At 38.5% G+C, this 19,230-nt stretch overlaps 1 protein-coding gene across 5 annotated transcripts in view; it reads left to right on the forward strand.

The window, feature by feature from the left end:
* The window catches only part of RGS22 (regulator of G protein signaling 22), a 70,713-nt gene extending 52,516 nt beyond the window's left edge, over positions 1-18,197 (forward strand). For 3 of the 5 annotated variants that reach the window (XM_027692460.1, XM_027692463.1, XM_027692464.1), the window contains 6 exons: positions 2,049-2,228; positions 3,777-3,917; positions 7,414-7,701; positions 9,376-9,478; positions 10,025-10,119; positions 12,263-18,197. In XM_027692460.1, coding sequence (XP_027548261.1) covers positions 2,049-2,228; positions 3,777-3,917; positions 7,414-7,701; positions 9,376-9,478; positions 10,025-10,119; positions 12,263-12,271 — 816 coding nt within the window. In that variant the 3' untranslated portion in view covers positions 12,272-18,197. The remainder of the gene's footprint in view (positions 1-2,048; positions 2,229-3,776; positions 3,918-7,413; positions 7,702-9,375; positions 9,479-10,024; positions 10,120-12,262) is intronic. The other 2 variants (XM_027692461.1, XM_027692462.1) reach the window with 2 other exon arrangements.
* The last annotated feature ends 1,033 nt before the right edge of the window (positions 18,198-19,230 follow it).

Genomic DNA, 19,230 nt, shown 5'->3' on the forward strand with positions numbered 1-19,230 from the left:
AGTTAGGTGGTAAACACAGTTGATGCTGCAGTAGTACTTAGAGATCTTTTGCAGGCATTTGGGTGTATTTTCACTGTTTAATTTTATGAATTTGAATTTTGGAGTCTGCTTTAGAAGTTGAAGCTCCTCTGTTTCCAGGGTTCAATCTCTCTTCCTCACAAAGGCTCTGATCCCCAAGTAAGGAATCATTAGCTGAAATGCTCTCTGGGGGCGCTGCTTTCTTTCTCTTGGTTATAGAGTGACTATCTTACCTTAAAAACCTGATATGAAGGCACCTTCATAAATGAATCCTTTCGAAAATATTTGAATTTTTTTCAGATTTGTAACTCTTCGTTGCTACATTATGGAGGACATGGAAACTTTCTGCAAATTAATGTGCAATGTAGTTTAGACTCTTTTCCCTGTAGATCTGCTCTCTGAAGAAAGCTTTCATTGTTTTTTTGTCCCAACCCTCTCCTGCATTTATGTTAATTTTATTTGTCTTCTTATAAAGAAAAAGTACAATCTGACCGTATTTCTCCGTGCATGTGATTTGTCATGGTTGGCAGTTGATGCTCTTTATAGAAGCAAAGGGCTGAAGTAGTAGGAGTGTTGTGGGTCAGGCTGAACTGGAGGAATATTGCCAAAGGCGTGGGCAGCACTTTGCACAGTGCATACTTGTATTGTCTGAGCCCTATCGTGCCATCAGTTTAGACAGAATTCCCTTTAGGAGTCAATGCTCCCCGTAACCCATCAGGCTGGCGGCACATCTTGGGACAATCCAAAACCAAGATTTCTTTTTAAACAAATATGAAGAAACATAAATCTGTGGATCATTTCCATCTGTTCCTCTATGCTCAGTCTCATCTCTCTTCATATCATATGGCTTGTTTGTCTTCCCTCTTACTACAGCTCTCTGCCTTCTCTTCTATGCTAGATGAACAAAGGAAGCCATAGGATATATTGAATATGTTTTTGTATTGCCTTACTTTCTTTATTATAGCTGTTATCATTCTTTTTTTCCTTTTCAAAACTCAAAAGTATTCATAATAAAACAAGCCAGCTCTTTCACATACCACATTTCTGGTTAAAAGCCCTGTTTTTAATTTCTTTGCAAAGTAAATATCTAGACTCCTATACCGAAACTAAATGCAGTTTCTTCATTTAGAGGGCTCTCTTCCTGAACATTCTCTAGAGCACTCATAGTGACTCTATTAGATATAAGTGATAGTCTCCTAGTACTATAGAAATTTCTTGATGTTTATGGATTGAGGGAAAGTTCATGTTTCAAAGTGTTTGGAGGAAGTTCTTTGAATTATTTTTCCTTCATGTCAAAATCCAATGGTAGCATTGTCAGAGCATCAAAACACAGTAATAACAGGTGTTCCATCAGAACAATAGGATCACATTAAGAAAAGTAGAAAAATCGCAGTATTCCTTTGTGATCTCACTCCTGTAAATTCAGGTCTGTTTTGTATTCTGTTCTGCATACAGTTATTTCCAAGCCCAGGGTTTTGGGAAACTAGAAAATCCTAATGAATGGTGAAACTAGAAGATTTCAATAAATGGAAGATTTTACTGGTAGCTAAAACTGTCCCCCTTTTGCCAACATTCCTCGTACCCTCTAAATATTTCCCCTCTTTTGCTGGAGCATTTAGAGCATTTCTTTGTATTTTGGTTACCATGGCTAAGCTAGTCATAGCAGGCTTATTGTGAAAATCAGTGCATTTCACACCTGTAGGTGTGTTTCTCTTTTCAGAAATGCCTCCTATTTGCCAGTAATGCACTTAAAAACTATCCTGTTCCATCCGACCATGCAGGCAGAGATTATTACTTAAAAGCCATGATTGCTGTACATCTGTATTTGCAAACTGGAACTCCCACTCAAGTCTTAACTATGGCTTTGACCATTCACATTTGCTATAAGAATTTTGTCCTATATACTGAAGGAATCTATTGTATAATTTCTTTTTTATATTTTTGACTATTATTCTTTGATCATTGGGCCTCTCTAAAGGGTCTTGTGTCTCTCTCTCCATTGACTGAAAATGCTATTTTTCATCTTTCAGGATTTGTGCCATTCTCATTGTGCTGATGCCATAGTACAGAAAAAGATCACAGCTATTATCAACTGCTTTATTAATTCTGCCATACCCCCAGCTTTGCAGATTGACATCCCACCTGAACAAGCAAAGAAGATTCTGGAGCACAGGAAAGAACTAGGACCTTACATTTTTAGAGAGGCACAGGTAAGAAGCTGGGCGAATCTCTGTAATAGGTCTGGCCAAAGCCTGCATGCCTGATTTTAAGAAGTCTTTGTTGCTTATGTGACAATTAGGATTCCACACATAAGCCTGGGCTTGAAGGAGAACACTGTAGTCATATATATGGCAATGAAGATTGTATGAGGGACAAGACAAAGAGGCTTCAGATTTATACTGCTCAATAAAAACGATCTCTGACAGCTAGCTGATACTGGAAAGGTGTTATCTAGGTCTGTGTTAGGAATTCTGCCAGTAGAAATTAAATCTGTCTGTGTTCTTCATTGATTGTTCTTTACCACTTGGTTAATGTGAGAGAAGTAATTTGTAGTTAGAAAGTTTTGTAGTTTTCATGGTTTATGAAAAATGCAGATGTGAGTAAAGCACAGAGACAGCTTAACTTGCTGAATGTCTTTCCCTTCTTTATTACAAAAAGTGTGTTTTAAATGGCTGTGGACAATTTTCTCTCTGATCTTTGTACTGTTCAGACTGAATAGCAATTTGTGAACCTTTACTTCAGACTTACTCTTTTCTTGTCCCTTGATACTGCCTCGTCTGCCTTATCTTCTAAGCTGAAGAAAGCTAGTTTTTCTTCTTTTCCTGTAAAATTGACACCAACACCTTTAACCATCAACTGTGAGCCCATTAAGTGTTTGGATGACAAAAGATGAATGTTTTGTCAGAGAAGAGGGTTCACATAGGTTCTGAGGGAAACAGAAGTTTCATTTCAGCCTGTGCAAAACCCTAGTGAACTCCAGAAATGTGGCACAAAACCAAAGGACGAACTTGGCCAAAAAGCTGTGACTGGAACCTGACAGTGACTCACTTGTCACTTTCAAGTCCATTGAGCCAGAAGCAGTGAGGTGCTGAGCATGCTCGGCAATTTGGAAGCCAAGTTTCTCAATGAGAATTAAACATCTGAATTAATTGAAAAATGTGATCCTTGGTACGTGCAGCAACAGAATTTACTGAGCCCCTCTGTTTGCTTTTCTAAAATTGTTTTCCTTATTCTAGTTCAAAAACGACCCTATGAGAGATTATATCATTTAAAAATTATCCAAGATTTGCTCATAGATCTGTAATGTGGTTTAAGAGTCTTTCCAGAGGCAAAAAAGTATTTCCTTTCTCTTAAGGAGGGAAAAAAAAAAGCCCTCTCCCTAATGAACTGAATATTTGAAATATTTGAGCAGAACAGTGGTGCAAAAGCAATTCTACTGGTGTATATTTTATCAAGAATACTTGTAAAAAATGATGGATGTTCTCATTAATGCAAACAATTGTTTAGGGAAATATAAAAAAAAGAAAGTGCCTTTTAACTGTGTTTTAGGAAGATTTCTCACCAGTAATAAACACACTGATGAAAAGCATGTGCCGAGCAAATCTGGGCTGAAATGTCAGGACAGAGTATGTGGGAGGAACAAGGCTGTGTGTTCAAAAAGAAATAGTTATTTCATTCGCATGGTAAACTACATTTTATTTTACAGTAAATTGTTTTCTTAATACGGTCAAGATTGACTTTCTTTTCTTCTTGTGCAGATGAGTGTTTTTGCTCTTCTGTTTAAATTTTGGCCAGAATTTTGTAAGTTGCAAAGCAATGTGGATAGTGAAAAAATTCTACTTGCCTTGGAGAGAGAAAAGGAAAAAAAGATGCGAAAGAAGGAAAGGATAACAGCAAAGGTAAGGCTCACAAAGTTTCGGGTGACATCTGACGAACTGCATAAAAACTTCTTCATGAGCAAACATACATGAATTAAAATATCCCTTTCTCAGCCTGTTCCAAAGCTACCAAATATTTTGTTAGATTTCAAACTTCACATTTGACCCAGTCCTAGGAGGATTAATTCCCAATCCTGCCGATGCATATACTTATGTTTAACTTGAAGCAGATGAGTCAATGGAATACTCCTTTCATTAAGAAGAGGGAAAAATATATTTTAGTCATCTTTTATGCCAAGAGAAGGGCAAAAAAGAAGGCTGAATTAAAAAAAAATAAATCTGTGTACAGTGGGTAACTGCAGACCTGTTTGCACTTTCATGATGTATTGTCCTATATTAGAATTTATAGTTCTGGATCACTATTGAAAGCAAACCAAACCAAACCCAAAATTAATTTCATATCTATTTTTCAGAAGGACCATTTGAAAAGTCTGCACATTATTTTAAAAAATATTTATGCACTGATTACTTTGCATAGTTTTTGCCTTTTCTTCAATATTTCTCATCTTTGTCAGTGAAATTGTTAGACTGTTCACAGTGAGTTTCCAGACAGTTTCAGCACATTAACAGAACTGTGACCTCTACAGTGGAATGCTTGTTTGTAAAATTGTTTTTCTTGGACTTTTTTATTAAAATGTAATGTATTTCTTTTTCTATTGATTATAGGCTTTGAAACAGTTTATTTTTTATGAAATACAATTGTTTGCCCAGCTTTGGGAGGAGAACATTCTTTTAAGGGCAGAGAAATTACTGGACTTGCAAACTATCATAAGTAGCATTAAAAGAGCTTTACATATGTTAAATACCATATACACGTGTGTTGTGATGTTACTTATGATGAGAACCACATGAACACCTGGACAGATAAAGACATATGCCCATAAGAACATGTATACATTGTTATCCTCCTTTAGACACATGAAAGCTGAGGACCAGTGAAACATTACTCAAGGCCACACACCAACGTCAAGGGAAGCCTAAAATCTAAGAACTCGTGTTCCTTTCTCCAAAGCATATTGTCTCCATACAGATATGTCTGGCAAGGCCATTGGCAATACTTACACTGCAAGAATGCAATATTTCAAAGTAATGCACTTTTGCGTTTTCACAGACTTATTTTTTCCATCTGTTTGTTGCCTGTCTATAAGTTTTCTGATTAAGATCAAGGAAGTAAAGAGAAAATCTTGGCCAGGAGGGCAAAAGCCTAGCTTTTATGGAGAACAAATGGGAAAGGTGAACTACCCTTCTAGGCTGGGAAACAGAGTAAGAAATTTTAGAAAGTGACAGGCAGAGAATGCAGTTCAGTAAACAGTTTGCAGACTATTCTTCTCACAGAAAAAATGATCAGTTAACTGGTTACCTTTTAAAATTTTTTGAATGAATAGGTGGAACAGATAAATTTTTGAAATGTTTTTGAAACCCTTTCCCCTTTCTGCTATTGTTTAAAGAAATTGCCATTTCCTGTTCTCTTGTCTGAGATTTCTGTCCTCTCAATGACAATGTGTTACATTATTCAAATGATTCAGTATCCATGAAGGATACTGATAAGGTTCATCTAACATAAGCAATAGCAGTTTCAGCAGCAGCTTGTGGAAAGTGATGATGTCTTGGCATTGAAAATAAGGTCTATGCTCTTCTGCCCCACCAGGCTCACGCTGAATGAGAGGAAAGCTCTGGCAAGGGTTAGAAACAACTTTTCATATGTATATTTCCCCTCCACTCCACAAATCAGTTGCTATTTTGGGTTTATGTCAAAATGAACAATCATAGTCCTTGGGGAGGAATTTGCTTTCTTTTTCCTCAGAAATGTGTCCCTGGGGTGCTCAGTCTACTTGGGCTCACCTCAGTTTTAGAACTGAACAGATAAGTTGGACTTTTATGTAGTATAATGGAAAAAATGGTCAGAAAAGGAGCTTTTCAGTGAACAATTATGCATAACTTGGTATTATTTGACTATCTCAATATTTTTTCTGTGTGCCTATTTGTTATTTAGGGGGCAAATTCTATCGAAGGCTTCCTGGCAATGGACTTGTTCCTTTGTTAACTGCTAGAGGCACATGCCACACACTTTAAAATATATATTCGTCACTTTTTGCAGACTGCCTTGATGCCAGTGCTAGTAATTTGTTATATACATAATTGCATTTTACCTCCAAAGTAGATTTTGGATTTTTTTGCTTTCCAGTGCACAAAGCAGTTTTACCTTACACTATAAATCTGTATTTAGTCTTTCCATACCCTTAGCAAAGAAAGCCATAAACATTATTTTCCTTTTCCATGTTTCTGTCATTTCTCTTTACGCTTCTTAGCAAGAAGCTTATTTGTTAGTTAGTGGTGTAATGTCATGGGATATGACATTGCCATAACATTGCCTAATTTATTATGAGAAGACATTATTAAAGACCTCACTTAATTCACCATTCTCATTGAGAAAACCAACAAACATAAACTGTAGTGCATTAGTGTACATGCTACCTCTGCATTTGCTTTGGAATCCCTGTTTCATCAACTGAGTGTGCCACAGAAGTTACTGAGCCTGTTCCTGGAGAGAAGGTGAACATCACACTGCCTGGCCAGTTCAGTACCCAAAAGTCACTCTTAGAGCTGATGGGTTCATAGGGCAATGGGGATGATGAGGAAGGAAAAGGCACTTTATGAGCAAGGAAACAGGATAGTCTGATCTTTTTCCAGATCTTTCAGGGACTTGCTAAGTGACTCTGGGAACAATTTGACCTCTTTCCCCCCCCCCCCCCCCCCCCATCATTTTAACATGAGAGGCTTATATTACTCAGCTCTTGGAGGTGTTGTGGGGTTAACTGTGTGAGGTCAAATATGAACATTGATTAATGTTTATAAAGAATTTTGGGATCATCAGACAGAATGTGCAAAGGTGCAGCCTTCATAAAACACAGAAGCAACACAAAAATGATGAATAGTTAATCACCAGAGCATTTTACCAAGTGCTACGATGCCTTGTTCTTCATTGTAAATGTTTTACATCAGATTGCCTGTCGTCCTAACTTGTATACTGTAGTTCATTCGCAGCTACTGGACCAAGCTGGAATTAATCACCACAAATCCTACATTCTACATTTATACATGAGGCCAAATTAGAGGCTCACAATGTCCTCTCTGTCCTTAAAATATGTTCTGTTGCAGATCTGCCCTGTCACTTAGCTATATTTTGGAGCAGGTATTGAATCTGAAAGGAAGATGGTCTGCAGGAGTGTAGAGGCCAGGAATCATCGACTAGAACAAAGAAATGCTTTTAAAAAGCATTATCTTCTGCTATTTTTTAATATGCCCAACATGATGTATTATGAAACTGAGCATTACAAAACATTACTGCAAGTGAACCTATCTTATTTACAATGACAGTTTTTAGTTCCTCAGGCCTTGCTTTTAACTTTAGCACCTGAATTATTGTTCACATCTAATTATGAGTTTTTATTATTAGCAGGGTAAAGAAGCAGAGAGAAAACTCATCAACTTGACTAAACTGTCAAGGAGGGCCTTGACTCAACTGCAAAAGAGTGGCTTGACTCAGCTGCAAAAGAGTGACTTGACTCAGCTGCAAAAGAGTGACTTGACTCAGCTGCAAAAGAGTGACTTGGCTCAGCTGCCAAGAAGTGCCTTGACTCAAATGCCAAAGAGTTCCTTGACTCAACTGGCAAAGGGTGCTTTGGTAGATACCATTGACATGAAGAGAGGATCAGCACCATCTTTAGATGGATTTGGATGGGAGGTGAATAATACACGTTTCTACAGATATCATTCAAGAGAGATAAAATGACCTTGGAAGAACAAGAAGGGGGAGTTAGGTTTTGAATAATGTTGTCACATAGTTCTTCAATAACTGTTCATTCTTCCACAATTAGCTTCACTGTTGTAAGTTTACCTACCTGACAGATGATTTTTTTTCCTTCTTTCTTGATTTTTTTTAAGATTTAGGTACTGAGTACTATTAATGGCTGACAGCATGTTAAGCTCTTATGGTGTATGGATTAAAAAAGAATCTGTTTGTAAAGATAAATTGAAGAAAAGATAGTTCAGTTCCGGAATAAGAAGCTTTTCATTACTTGTGAAATTTCTGTCCTGAAAGAATTCAGTTTGGGCTAGAGTTCTGTTCTGTTCATATGTCACAAACTGAAGCAGAACTCCTTCAGGAAATCTAGGTATTTGAAAATCTGACAGCAAATACTACTTTAGGACTTCTTCCATAACAACTCTCACTATGCATCTAACCTATAGTGAAAAGTTAACAGACATTTGATTGGAGAAATGGGAAGAACAGACATGTTACCTGGGGCATATGAAGGAATCATTCATGGCTGAGTTGGCACTGCCATAACATAATGGGGAATCTGTGCAATCACATAATCCCAGCTATGCCATGTGATGCAGGAGTAAATCCCACCTTAGCCACTGCTTGAATTCCACAGAATGCTTCTCGTGGCATTATGTTAGTGATGAGCAGAATATAGAAATGGGCAGTCTGAAATACCCCCAAAATCTGAAGCAAACTGCATAGTTAAGCTAACACCCTTGGCCCTTAAATGGACCTTTTTACTTTTGCTCATACCTATTTTTTTTTTTTAAATTTTTAAATTGAGTTGAGCGAGCCAGTATATCCATGGCATATGCTTAAGCCCTCAAGAAGAGGCAAGTAACTACAGAACAAACAATAATCTTTTAAAGGGCAGTTTCTTTTTTCTTCTCCAAGCCCCTTTCTGTTATAGGAAGGTGCTAGAAGTTCTACTGAGTTGTGATATGACAAATTGGCCCCAAACTTCTCATGCTGTAAGGAAAAAAATTGGGCCGAATAAAAATGCAGTTCCCAACTGTTTTGGGAGAGTGACCTAATATTTACATGCAACCTGAACTGTGGTTGTTGCAATGCAAAGAGCAACATTTGATCCTTAGAAAAAGAAAGGATGATGTCTCCAGTTGATTAGCCTCTAGTGGTAGTAGCATTCTGCTAGAGAAGGCAGGCAGAAAGAACTGTGAGGCTAATGAGACCTTCAATGATTTAAGAAAGGACATGCTCAAAGGATGTGACAGGGAGATAAAATTAAGTCCTCGATAGCACAAATGACAGATATTTTGAGAGGGGAAAGATCTGCTGTATTTAGGTTTAGAAAATGAAAGAGTGAATAAGACTTAGACCAGGGATGGAGAATAAATGTAAACATTGCATCTGTCAAACTTGCTTAAATCATGGTGTTTCGAGATTTGCTTATTTTCAGCAATACTATTTTTCATATGATTCCAATATTGTAATGAAAAGAATCTTCTTAATAATTGTGGTTATCCAATAACAGGGTTTTAACATAAACAAGTTTTTTATCTCACTGTTGATATGGGCCAGGAACTACAGTGACATGTTCTGAAGGCTGATGGTGTTTAATGGTTCTTGCAGGCTTCCTGGTCCTATTCCAAGTACATAGAAGCCTTGGAGCAGGAGAGAATACTCATTAAAAGGGATGAAGATCTGGAGGAAACCTCATCATCATTCCTTTCAGGTTATTAACCTGTAGTTTATTAGGACAAGTTTATAGCTTAGGTGAAATTCTCTCAGTATAAGGACTTTGCTTACTCTTCTTTTGAGTTTTGTACGTAAACCTCTGCCTCTCTTTTGCTGTCCACAGGGGAGTTGCTCTCTGCACCATACTGTGAGTGATAAGTTTTCTAAGAAAGGGACAGTAAAAGTTGCAGGGTATCAGCATTGCCTTTACTGCAGAGGTCCTATTGAAGAGAGGGATTCAGCCATCCTTCATTTTGCAGAGTGACGTGGCAATCACACACACATTTCACCTCCCTGGCTTTTTGTGCTTCATCAACTTACATACAAGCAGATACTGAAACTTCTTTCTACCAGTTTGTCAGTATGTTTTTGGGGGATGTGAGAGGCATTGCTTCATCCTGGTTTCTGCCATGAATATCCCAAGGACATTATGACCTGTTTGCTTATTAAATTCCTGCATTTATCAGTAGGGCTAGCAATAGCACTATGTAATATTAAACTCCTTTGGTTTCACATAATTTTAATTATTTTTTTCCATGTGCAGATTCCTTGTCTGTGTCCTCCCTGAAGCCTGAAAGTTCCATGGAAGCCACCATTTCTACAAAGCGTAAACTCTCAAATGTTCCCAAGACACAGGAAGTGAGTACCAGTCTGCCAACAAGTGTACTTTGAAATGTAGATTCTTAAAAGCTAGTTTTCCTGCTGTCAGTGCTGATGTTCATTAGTAGGAAGTTATCCCACCCCAAGTCATGTTTAAGTGAAGCTCTGCAGCCTCTATGTGAAGACAAGATTCAGTCATGGTTAGCGGACCTGACGTTGACCTGATAGAATTTTTTTGCAAAATGGTAGTATCTGAAATGAGGCTATCTAAGCTTTCCAGTTCGGGTATTTTAACTAGGAGCATGAGATGACTGGAGAAATCTCAGACCCCATGGAGTTACTGGCAAGAATCTGACACAGAACTAGCAATAGATCATCTCTACCAAAGCCAATTAAATATTAGAATGAGAGAAAGAAATAGGACAGCAAAGAGATCTGATAAAGACAGAAAAACATATTTTGCTTCAAAGCTTGAATTCCTAGAAGGAATAATATCCCGGAGGTTTTCTTTTGTTTTGTTTTTTAAGCCTATGCTGAAATTACGTGGACTTAAAAAAATTAATAGAACTTGGACTATTGCTTCGCTGCCTTCTCTGCTCCTCCTTTCTCTTCTAATTATGTATTAAGCACTGCTATTTTAGGCAAATTGGTGTCCTGCTTTCACTAGTTCTCTTGAATTTCCAAGTGTCTGAACATAATCTTCCTGCGGCAGCATTTTCTGTATGTGACTTCAGAGAAAACTGCAGCATTCCTTGGTCTTCCCTCACATTCTCTTTCTGCCCTCTTATCATGTCCTCTAGTTGTAGTTAAAGTAATCCAGCTTCACAGGTGTAACTATATTTTGTATATCTCTGCCTTCTGTACCACTGTTCTGCCCCCCATGTCATTGTGGGGAGTCCTGGCACAGGGGCTTTGCTCCCGCTCTGTGGATGAGAAACCTCCAGGTGGGCCCTGTGACCAGAGGACCCACAAGGCAGCTTCAGTCTTTGCTGCAGACCAGCCCAGATGTCCTGTTGTTCCAGACCTGAGAGCTGCATTCTTGCCAGGCTGTGGTACAGGCTAATGAAATGAGAAATTCAAGGTCCTGAGTGATTTGAGAGGTCTCTCCCACCAGCTTCAGTTGCAGCCCATTCTCTAATGCCGCTGCAAATTTGCCTGCCCTGCTCAGTCCCTCATAATAGCTCAAGTGTTCCTACTGCCTTTGAGTGGTTTCCTCTTCTTCCATCATCACCCTTTGGGTATTTGCCTCAGCTGTGCTACACGAGACCACTGTTGCTCTTGACGGGCAGCTTCCCTCCAGTTTGTTACAGAGAAGGTCACACCTTGTCTGTTGGGGATAAATGGCAAAGTGCTGGCAGGAGGAGGGCTGTGAGCAAAGGCCAGGGCTGCCCTGTTTCAGGCACAGCCAATTCCAGTTGGCTCCAATGGACTTATCATAGGATATGGCTGATCCCCTCAGCCAAGATGGTGGCACCTTGGGGAAAGAGCAAAGAAATCCAGAGAGGGGAGGATGGAATAAAAAGAGTGATTAAACAACAGAGGGAATACCAAGGCCAGAGGAGGAGGTGGAAGAGGAGGAGTTTGGGGAGGAGGTTAAGGAGGAGAAGGTACTCTGTGTTGGAGCAGATATTCCCTCAGTCTGTGGAGGACCCAGGCTGCAGCAGAGGAAAAGAGTGAGAAGGAAGAAGGAGCTTCACAGTGCCTCACCAAAGGGACTGAGGGTAACCTGTGGTAATAGCAAGGAGGTGAGGAGAAGTACTTGGAGTGAACTTGAACCTGGGAAAGGTGGAGAAAAAGTGTTTTCTCTAAATGTGTAAATGCTAGTTTCTTCTTCCCCCCCCACTACCTGAATCAGTAATGATTTATTCTAATTGGCAATACATTAATTTCCCCAGTTTAAGGTTTTGTTTTGCCTGTAACAGTAATTGGTAATCTATCTTCCTGTATTCATCTTGGCCCAAAACCTTTCTCTTTTCTATTTTTCCTGTTTTTTACCCTTTATCCGGTTGTGTGGTGGTGGAGGGTGGAAATGAGTGAATGAGCAGCTGGGTGGGAGACTGGCTGCTGGTGAGGGCACGTCCCACCACACCTTGTCTCTCTCTTTTTGATGCATTTATTGAAGAACTGTTCTGATTATTTCAACTGGCTACAACACAGCAACGACATTCTGTTACCTTTTCAGGCACTTTAAATCTCTCTGAGGAAGGGAATGCAGAGACATTCAATGGAGGTGGCCAGGAGACATAAATATAACGTTCATGCAAGGTTTGTTCTTACATTTCCAGAGCAAGGATGATGACTTGGAATATTATTAAGAACCATGGGACAGTTATTAAGGGTAGAAAATAAACATCTGCCAATGTGTTCCATACCAACCTGACTGCGATACTGACTCTTGTGTTAATAATTTAATAATACACCTTGAGGCTCAAATCAGAGTAAGATTCCACTGAAGTATGCAAGGCACACACTACTAGGTAGTCTCAGTCTTAAAGATCCTATAATCAAACCCAGTTCTTCAGTACCTGATCTAATGAATAAGTAAAACACTGCATTGAACTGACAACCCTGAAGCAGTGTGTCTTGGCACACTACACTCTCACTGTGCAATTCATGGAACTTCTGTTCATCAAGGATAACTCCTGAGGTCTGTGAGTTATTATAAAGTCAAACACTGTTGTGGTTTGCTCCCAATTCAGTCTGATTCCTGGTCCAAAGTACACCTTCTGCCTCATTTCTGAGTTTTGATCCACAAGAAAGGCTTAAAATCTATCAGGACACAGATGGGATTGAGAACTTTTCTAAAATGTCATTCCACTCAAGGCATTACTCACCAGACGGTTGCAGGAGCTCATAGCTCTTGTGTAGTTCTCTCTATTTTTAAAAAGTTTTAAAAAGACTTGGGGCACAGTTGATGTTGGGACTGAGGAAAACAGATTAATTGGGGATTAATTAAGAGAGGGTAGGGGCAGAATTAACTGCTAGGCAGGGGGCAGGATGATGATAGATCTCTCCACGTTTTTCATACCACTTAAAACACCAGTCTCCAGGCATGAAGTTGTTGGCTCCACTTTTTCCTACATGTAAAAGAAAGGCAGGTTGCTGAGTTGCCGAGGACTAGCCCTGAGTTAGGGATGGGACTGTCTTCTGCTGCTCGTTCCAACCTCTTGGACAAGAAGAACAAGCCATGCAGCCCTGTCTCCTTTGTCAGAAGTAAAGGTTCTTCACTTGGAGCTCTTAGATCATGCTGCTAAGGACCGTTCAAGTGCTTTCCCCCTCAATGAGGAGTGGCAACTAACGTCAACTAACAGTCTTTTGCTCTTGTCACAATGACCAAAAATTGTAAGGGATTTCCATTGGGTGTTGCTTCAGACAGGCTGGCAGGGAAGGAAGACACTTTATTTTATGGACATAGCTGCCCTGCTCATATATTCTCACAGAAGGAGCAAGGGAGATCACTGGTTCCATTCCTGCTCCCCCACAGTTCAGAGATTGCTTCGTGCACACCATGTTTGGGTTGTTTGCTCATCTGACATTACCTGAGGAAGATATCCTGGTTGGAAGCCACAAGAGAGTAAAATATTAAACACTTGTCTATGTTTTTTATGTTTTCCCAAATTTCACAAATGCAGCAAACTTTAATGCTCAGTACATCTGAGAGGGGTGGAACACAGCATCTTGTAATGAGCACAGCACATGTGGTACTGTGTGGCCTACCACTCATTAATGTGAAAGGCAAAGAAGATTCATGAAATGCCATAAATGCACTGATGTATGTCAGTCTAAAAAGCATGTGGAAGGCAACCTTCTATTGCTGTGGTCAGTACAGTACACGCAACCAAAAGCTGAAATGTGGCAGGCAGTTTCTGTTTTGCTGTATTCTTGCCTTCAAGGCATTTTGAGGCAGTTAAATAATGTGTAGATATTACTTATCTGATGCTGGTAGTTCAATTGAATAACACTTTGATTACTTAAAAAATTAAAAATATTATCCAGATACTTGTCTCCTCACGAATATGTTCCAGCCTTGCCAAATTATTAACAAAAAGTTACTAGCAAATTTACCTCGAATAACTGTCCCAGACAGTTATTATGATTTATACCATACATCCCTATCAAACTTAAAAAAACCCAAAAAGAAGTACTTGGTGTACTTCAGTGAATGAGTAGAGTTTTGGCCCTATTCATTTAAAGTTCTGCAAACTGAAGCTTACTCTCAATCCAATTTGCAGTTCTGTCTCCATGTTAAGTGAAATATATATGTGTGTACATACACACACATGCACTACCATTTATAGGCGATGTCTTTGGTATGCAGTTAAGAAGGATCACATGTATTAGTAATGCTAGAACTACGTGTCATATCATTATTTCCATTTGATATGTTAACTTTAAAGAAATATTGGGCAATTGGACAGGGAATAAATTAGGAGACAGGGACCCTTTAATTTCAGTGTTACTGAATCCAATCTGATGCAATGGCAGATAATTCGGAACTGCTACTTGCTGATACATCTGAAATGGAACACTGGTGTTAGTCTCGTCCCGAGGGACCAATTCCAGCAGAGAGCCTGAGAACTGACCAAATGTTATGACTCTAAATGATGATTCTGTATCACTTCAGAAAACTTGCCTTGCTACTGCTTTCGTCTTGTTCTTCACATCTATTCTCCCTCAGATTGCTGATCTACCACCTCTATGAGCTCAGCAGTTTTAAAGGGCTTGAAAAGTTTTTCTCAACAACCCTAGCACCTCTCCCTTTAAACAACTAAAATTTATTCCTTGTTTATTTGAAGTATGTATACTTTGAAACTTTCAGAAGTCTATGTGGAGTTTGCTGCTCCAGACAATAAAACCAATCATCTTTTTCAGAAACCTGTAAACACAGAAAACTCTTCTGGGTAGATTTATGCTTTAGTGTCATTCAAAATACCCAACCCAATCATACTCATTCAGCCTTGCTTTTGTGGTTTACTCCCAAATAATGCAACATATGAGGACTATTTTGGAATTTTTTAAGCCATCTTTTAGATTTGTAAGTACTTATATTAAGTACTGTGTACTTCACTTTTCTCCCATCAGATATGGCATATTTATTAAAACATTTAATAATCTTTGATAGTGCAGTTCTGAATTTGCTCATTCAAATACTTTTGATATCAACACAAACTGTGATTATGCACTTCAAAAGGGGCTTTATACATTTTGTTTTGACATCTCTCCTGCTACTGCATGACACAAAATGTTAAACTGTGAGACAAATTCCTGAAAATACCTAGTGCTGCATTATGTTATTAAGATGTTCACTTAAACAGTTTGCAAAAATGGTAGTGGACATTACCAGGCCATTTAAAAAGGGCAAAATGCTTTTTCATTTGTGTCTGTACTGCCATTGTGTCTGCACTCCTCAAGTTCCCTTTTGATTGGCTGTTTCTTAAGTACTATTAATGGGGAATGGTCTTAGATGATGAGCTGTGGGTTCATTTGTCTCCTTCAAGGTGTGGAAATCTAGTTTTTAATCATCAGACATTGAGATCAGCAATGGAGGGAGTGGTGCTGTGCAGATACAGTAGTAGACCTGATTCGGCAGACGCAATGTCCATTACCACAGTAACTGGTGGCCAAGGCCAGACTGGTTTGGGCCACACCTTCTACATCTTTTACGAGACGAATCATTGTGACTCACTTGCAAATATGTTTGACTTCAAAAAAAAGAGAAACGTGCATTAATGATTTACAGATAAAAGCATCAATGAACTGAGTATTTGCATAGATTTGGGACCCTCAGTTTCCTGCTGTTGAGAGCACTGAAAAATGGCAGGTGTCCCTTCATTGCTCCTTTGGTGCCTTATCCAGTGTTATGGGGGACATTTTCTATCACTTGCATGCTTGTGAAATGGCCCACCTCAGTCCCACCCAACACTATTGCTTCAGTCAAAAATGTTGACTTTGGCTTATGTGTGTAAAAGGTACTGAAAAGAGACCAGATGTTTCAAAATTCTGTCCCAAACTTGGAAAAGAAAATCCTTAAATTATTTATGTTTCTAATGTTAAATACTGGGCCAAAGTGATCACTGTAAATCTGTATTTGGCCAATGGAGCTGTAATCCAGCTTGAATTTGACCTATTTAAACTGTCTCACTACATTCAAGTGATGATTTTTGTTACTGCCTTTCTATAGAAATGTTTTTAGCTGGCCATTGGGAATCATGTCTGAATACAGCTAAGATGGGGTTAACTGGTACTTTTTCTTAAGCTTATGGAACACTGTTGGTTTTAATATATTCAGTAGTTGCTGTAAAAATGTTATGGAAAGACAGGTTTAAACAAAAATTTTAGATCTGAATGTGTAGTTACAGTTCAAACCTACCTCTAATGGCCTGATTTGGAGCATTCCCAGGATTTCAGAGAGTTATAATTCACATCTGTGTTTCTAACTCCTTCATGCATGATTGTTTGAATGTGCACTTTTGGAACAGGTCCATGTCTAATAGGCTAAATTGTAGTTCCCAAATCAGAAGCCACATGGTATAGCTATATAGTTTTTTATTTTTCCTCTTATAACATAGTCTTCAAATAAGGTTCTGTTAGTCCAGCACATTGGATTAATACAAAACACCAAAGTCTACACTTTCTGCCTACCTGCTAATGAACTCACACATTTTGATTTCTACCAGTGATTTAGTAAAGCATTTGTGCAATGGCCACAATGGAGACTTTTCTGCCAAGTAAAAATTTATCAGAGCACTGAAGCAGATTTGAATCATGCAGGACCAACTAAGCTGTCCTAGTATGGTAAGGGTAGTCAAGGTAGACATGAGATTCTCTTGTTTTTAATACTCATTGAGCCAAGCTAATTTATATGTCAAGCACAAGCTGCATTTACTTGGATTTTCCTCTATTTCTCTACTAATTAAAATATTTTAGTTTCGTGGTAACATATGTGAAAGCATTGACAACAGCATTGCTTATTCCACATGTTAATTATGTATTTACTCATAGCATGCTGATGAACTGTGTGCATTTCTCACGTTAAGATTTGATTTTATATCAAAGGCAAAATGGAAATGTAGTAAGTGGATTTGTGCTTTTGATTTTAGATATTACATTTTGCTCTAAAACAATCTTGTATGATTCCTCTGTACCATATGTGTTTGAAAATCTTTTGTTGGCAAGAAGTTAAAGAAGAAAGTAATACTTGCTTCTCAGAATAGGATTTTTGAACAAAGCAAGGCAATTGTGCTATTAATGAGAAAGCTAAATGAAACAAATGACAAGGCAAGCAAAAAAACCCCACAGCATCACACTCAAGGAATTCACAGGCACACAATAGCTTATGCAATATTCCTCATCTGACAAAGTCAGTTAATACAGAGATTTCCTTGGAAATATTCATTACAAAAGGCTGTGGTGCCTATGGTTCAGTAAATGCAGTCAACAAGCTTATAGCATTCTTAGTAGTTTTCACCTGTAGGCAATTCAATGAATTTTATCCCAGCTGCGAGCCCCAAGTGATCAGCACTGGGCTTGTAAACCCCAGACCCTGATTGGCTTGGATACCACTCATTCCTGAAAACAGTACTTTGGGAATTGAATCTGTCACATCTCTAGAATAATTTACACCTTTACAGTTTTGTATGTGCATAAGTGTGTACAGGCATGTAGACGTATATATACACACACAATACACAATACAACGTATGCATAAAATTACCTTGTTTGGTAAACTGCTTTATTGTCATAATCACATAGGGCTTAAGTTTGATGTATATCATCTTTTTTCCTTATACAATATTCCAACCATTTTCTTCTGTGTATTTTTTTGAAATAAAGGTCTTTGTTTCATTAAAATGTTTGAGTTTGTACTCACTTGCATTTGAGAAGACAGAGCCATTACACTTGCTTTGTTGAGGAATATGACTCTTTCCAGAGGGCTACACAGATGCTGGAAAGAGAAATAAATGTGTTTTGGGGGAGTTCTTTTTCCTCTAGAAAGCATATTCAAGAAAAAAATTAACTTTCCCTGTGTTTTTTCTCACAAATGAGAAAGTAATTTACAGCATGTGTTGGGCCATTCACTAAAGACTACAATAAATGATTTACTATTTTCAAGCTAATGAAGTGAATACTTGATCTAAAAAAGGAGAGCATGTATGATTATGTTCATTTTCCAGTTATGACCTTCCAGTTCAAAGATCATCCTAACTTCTGGCTGCCTGATCTCTGTAATTTGCTGAATGTATTGAAACTCGTTCTCTTAATTCATGTCTCCAGAGGTGCTCAGCACCTGGTAGTAGTAGGCCTTCAGAAAGCTGTCCAAAGGACAAAAGCAGTGATTTTTTTTTTTTTTTGAGTGAAACACCAGGAAAGGATGGCTTTGTCACTGCAGTTCCACACAAAAGTATATTAAAAAATAACATAACAAAACAAAATCAAACCACAGAAATACCTAGGCTTGGTTGGGCTTGTCAGGGTAATGTAGTACTAATGGAAGATTGTATTACAAGACAATAGTTCTGTTTGGAAGCAAACTGCCCAGAGAGCTTTTGGTGTCTTTACTGTCATCAGAGGGGCTCTAAAAACAGATAAGTTAGGCACATCTGCCAGGAATGACTAAGTATTTTCGGACCCATATTGGGGCAGGGGAGTGAGTAGATCAACTCTTGAGGGACTTATTTTCTCCGAATCCTTATTCAGGTTGTTCTGAACGCAAAAGCTTAGCCTCTGCTAAGGAATCTTACGAGAGTCAAGGGCCGTGACACTTCATTTGCTCTGCACCCGAAACTCCCACTGAAGCCAATTATTCAATCTAATTTAACAAAGACCACAGCTTCTCTGGCTGTGCAATTGTTGGTAACCATCAACAAACTGATTCATCTACAATTGGGCCAAATGTTACAAAATCTGTTTCTGAGTTCTTGTTTGTACCTCCATCATAAGATTACACCAAAATTAAAGCATGCAGTACTTGAACTAACTTCAAAGGCTGAGCTTGCACTTCTAGCTAGTTCAGCCTTTTTATTGGTTCATGTTTTCCATTTGGCTTCGACATTCTGTTCCTTACTGATGCCCTTCTAGAGTTTCATTTGCAAATATTACGTCCCTGGTTAGTGAGCCATGCTAATTAATACTGCGGTGGAGGCTATGGAT

The sequence above is a fragment of the Neopelma chrysocephalum genome, unplaced genomic scaffold (assembly GCF_003984885.1).
Source record: "Neopelma chrysocephalum unplaced genomic scaffold, ASM398488v2 Primary Assembly neopelma1_86, whole genome shotgun sequence".
Classification (NCBI taxonomy): Eukaryota; Metazoa; Chordata; class Aves; order Passeriformes; family Pipridae; genus Neopelma; species Neopelma chrysocephalum.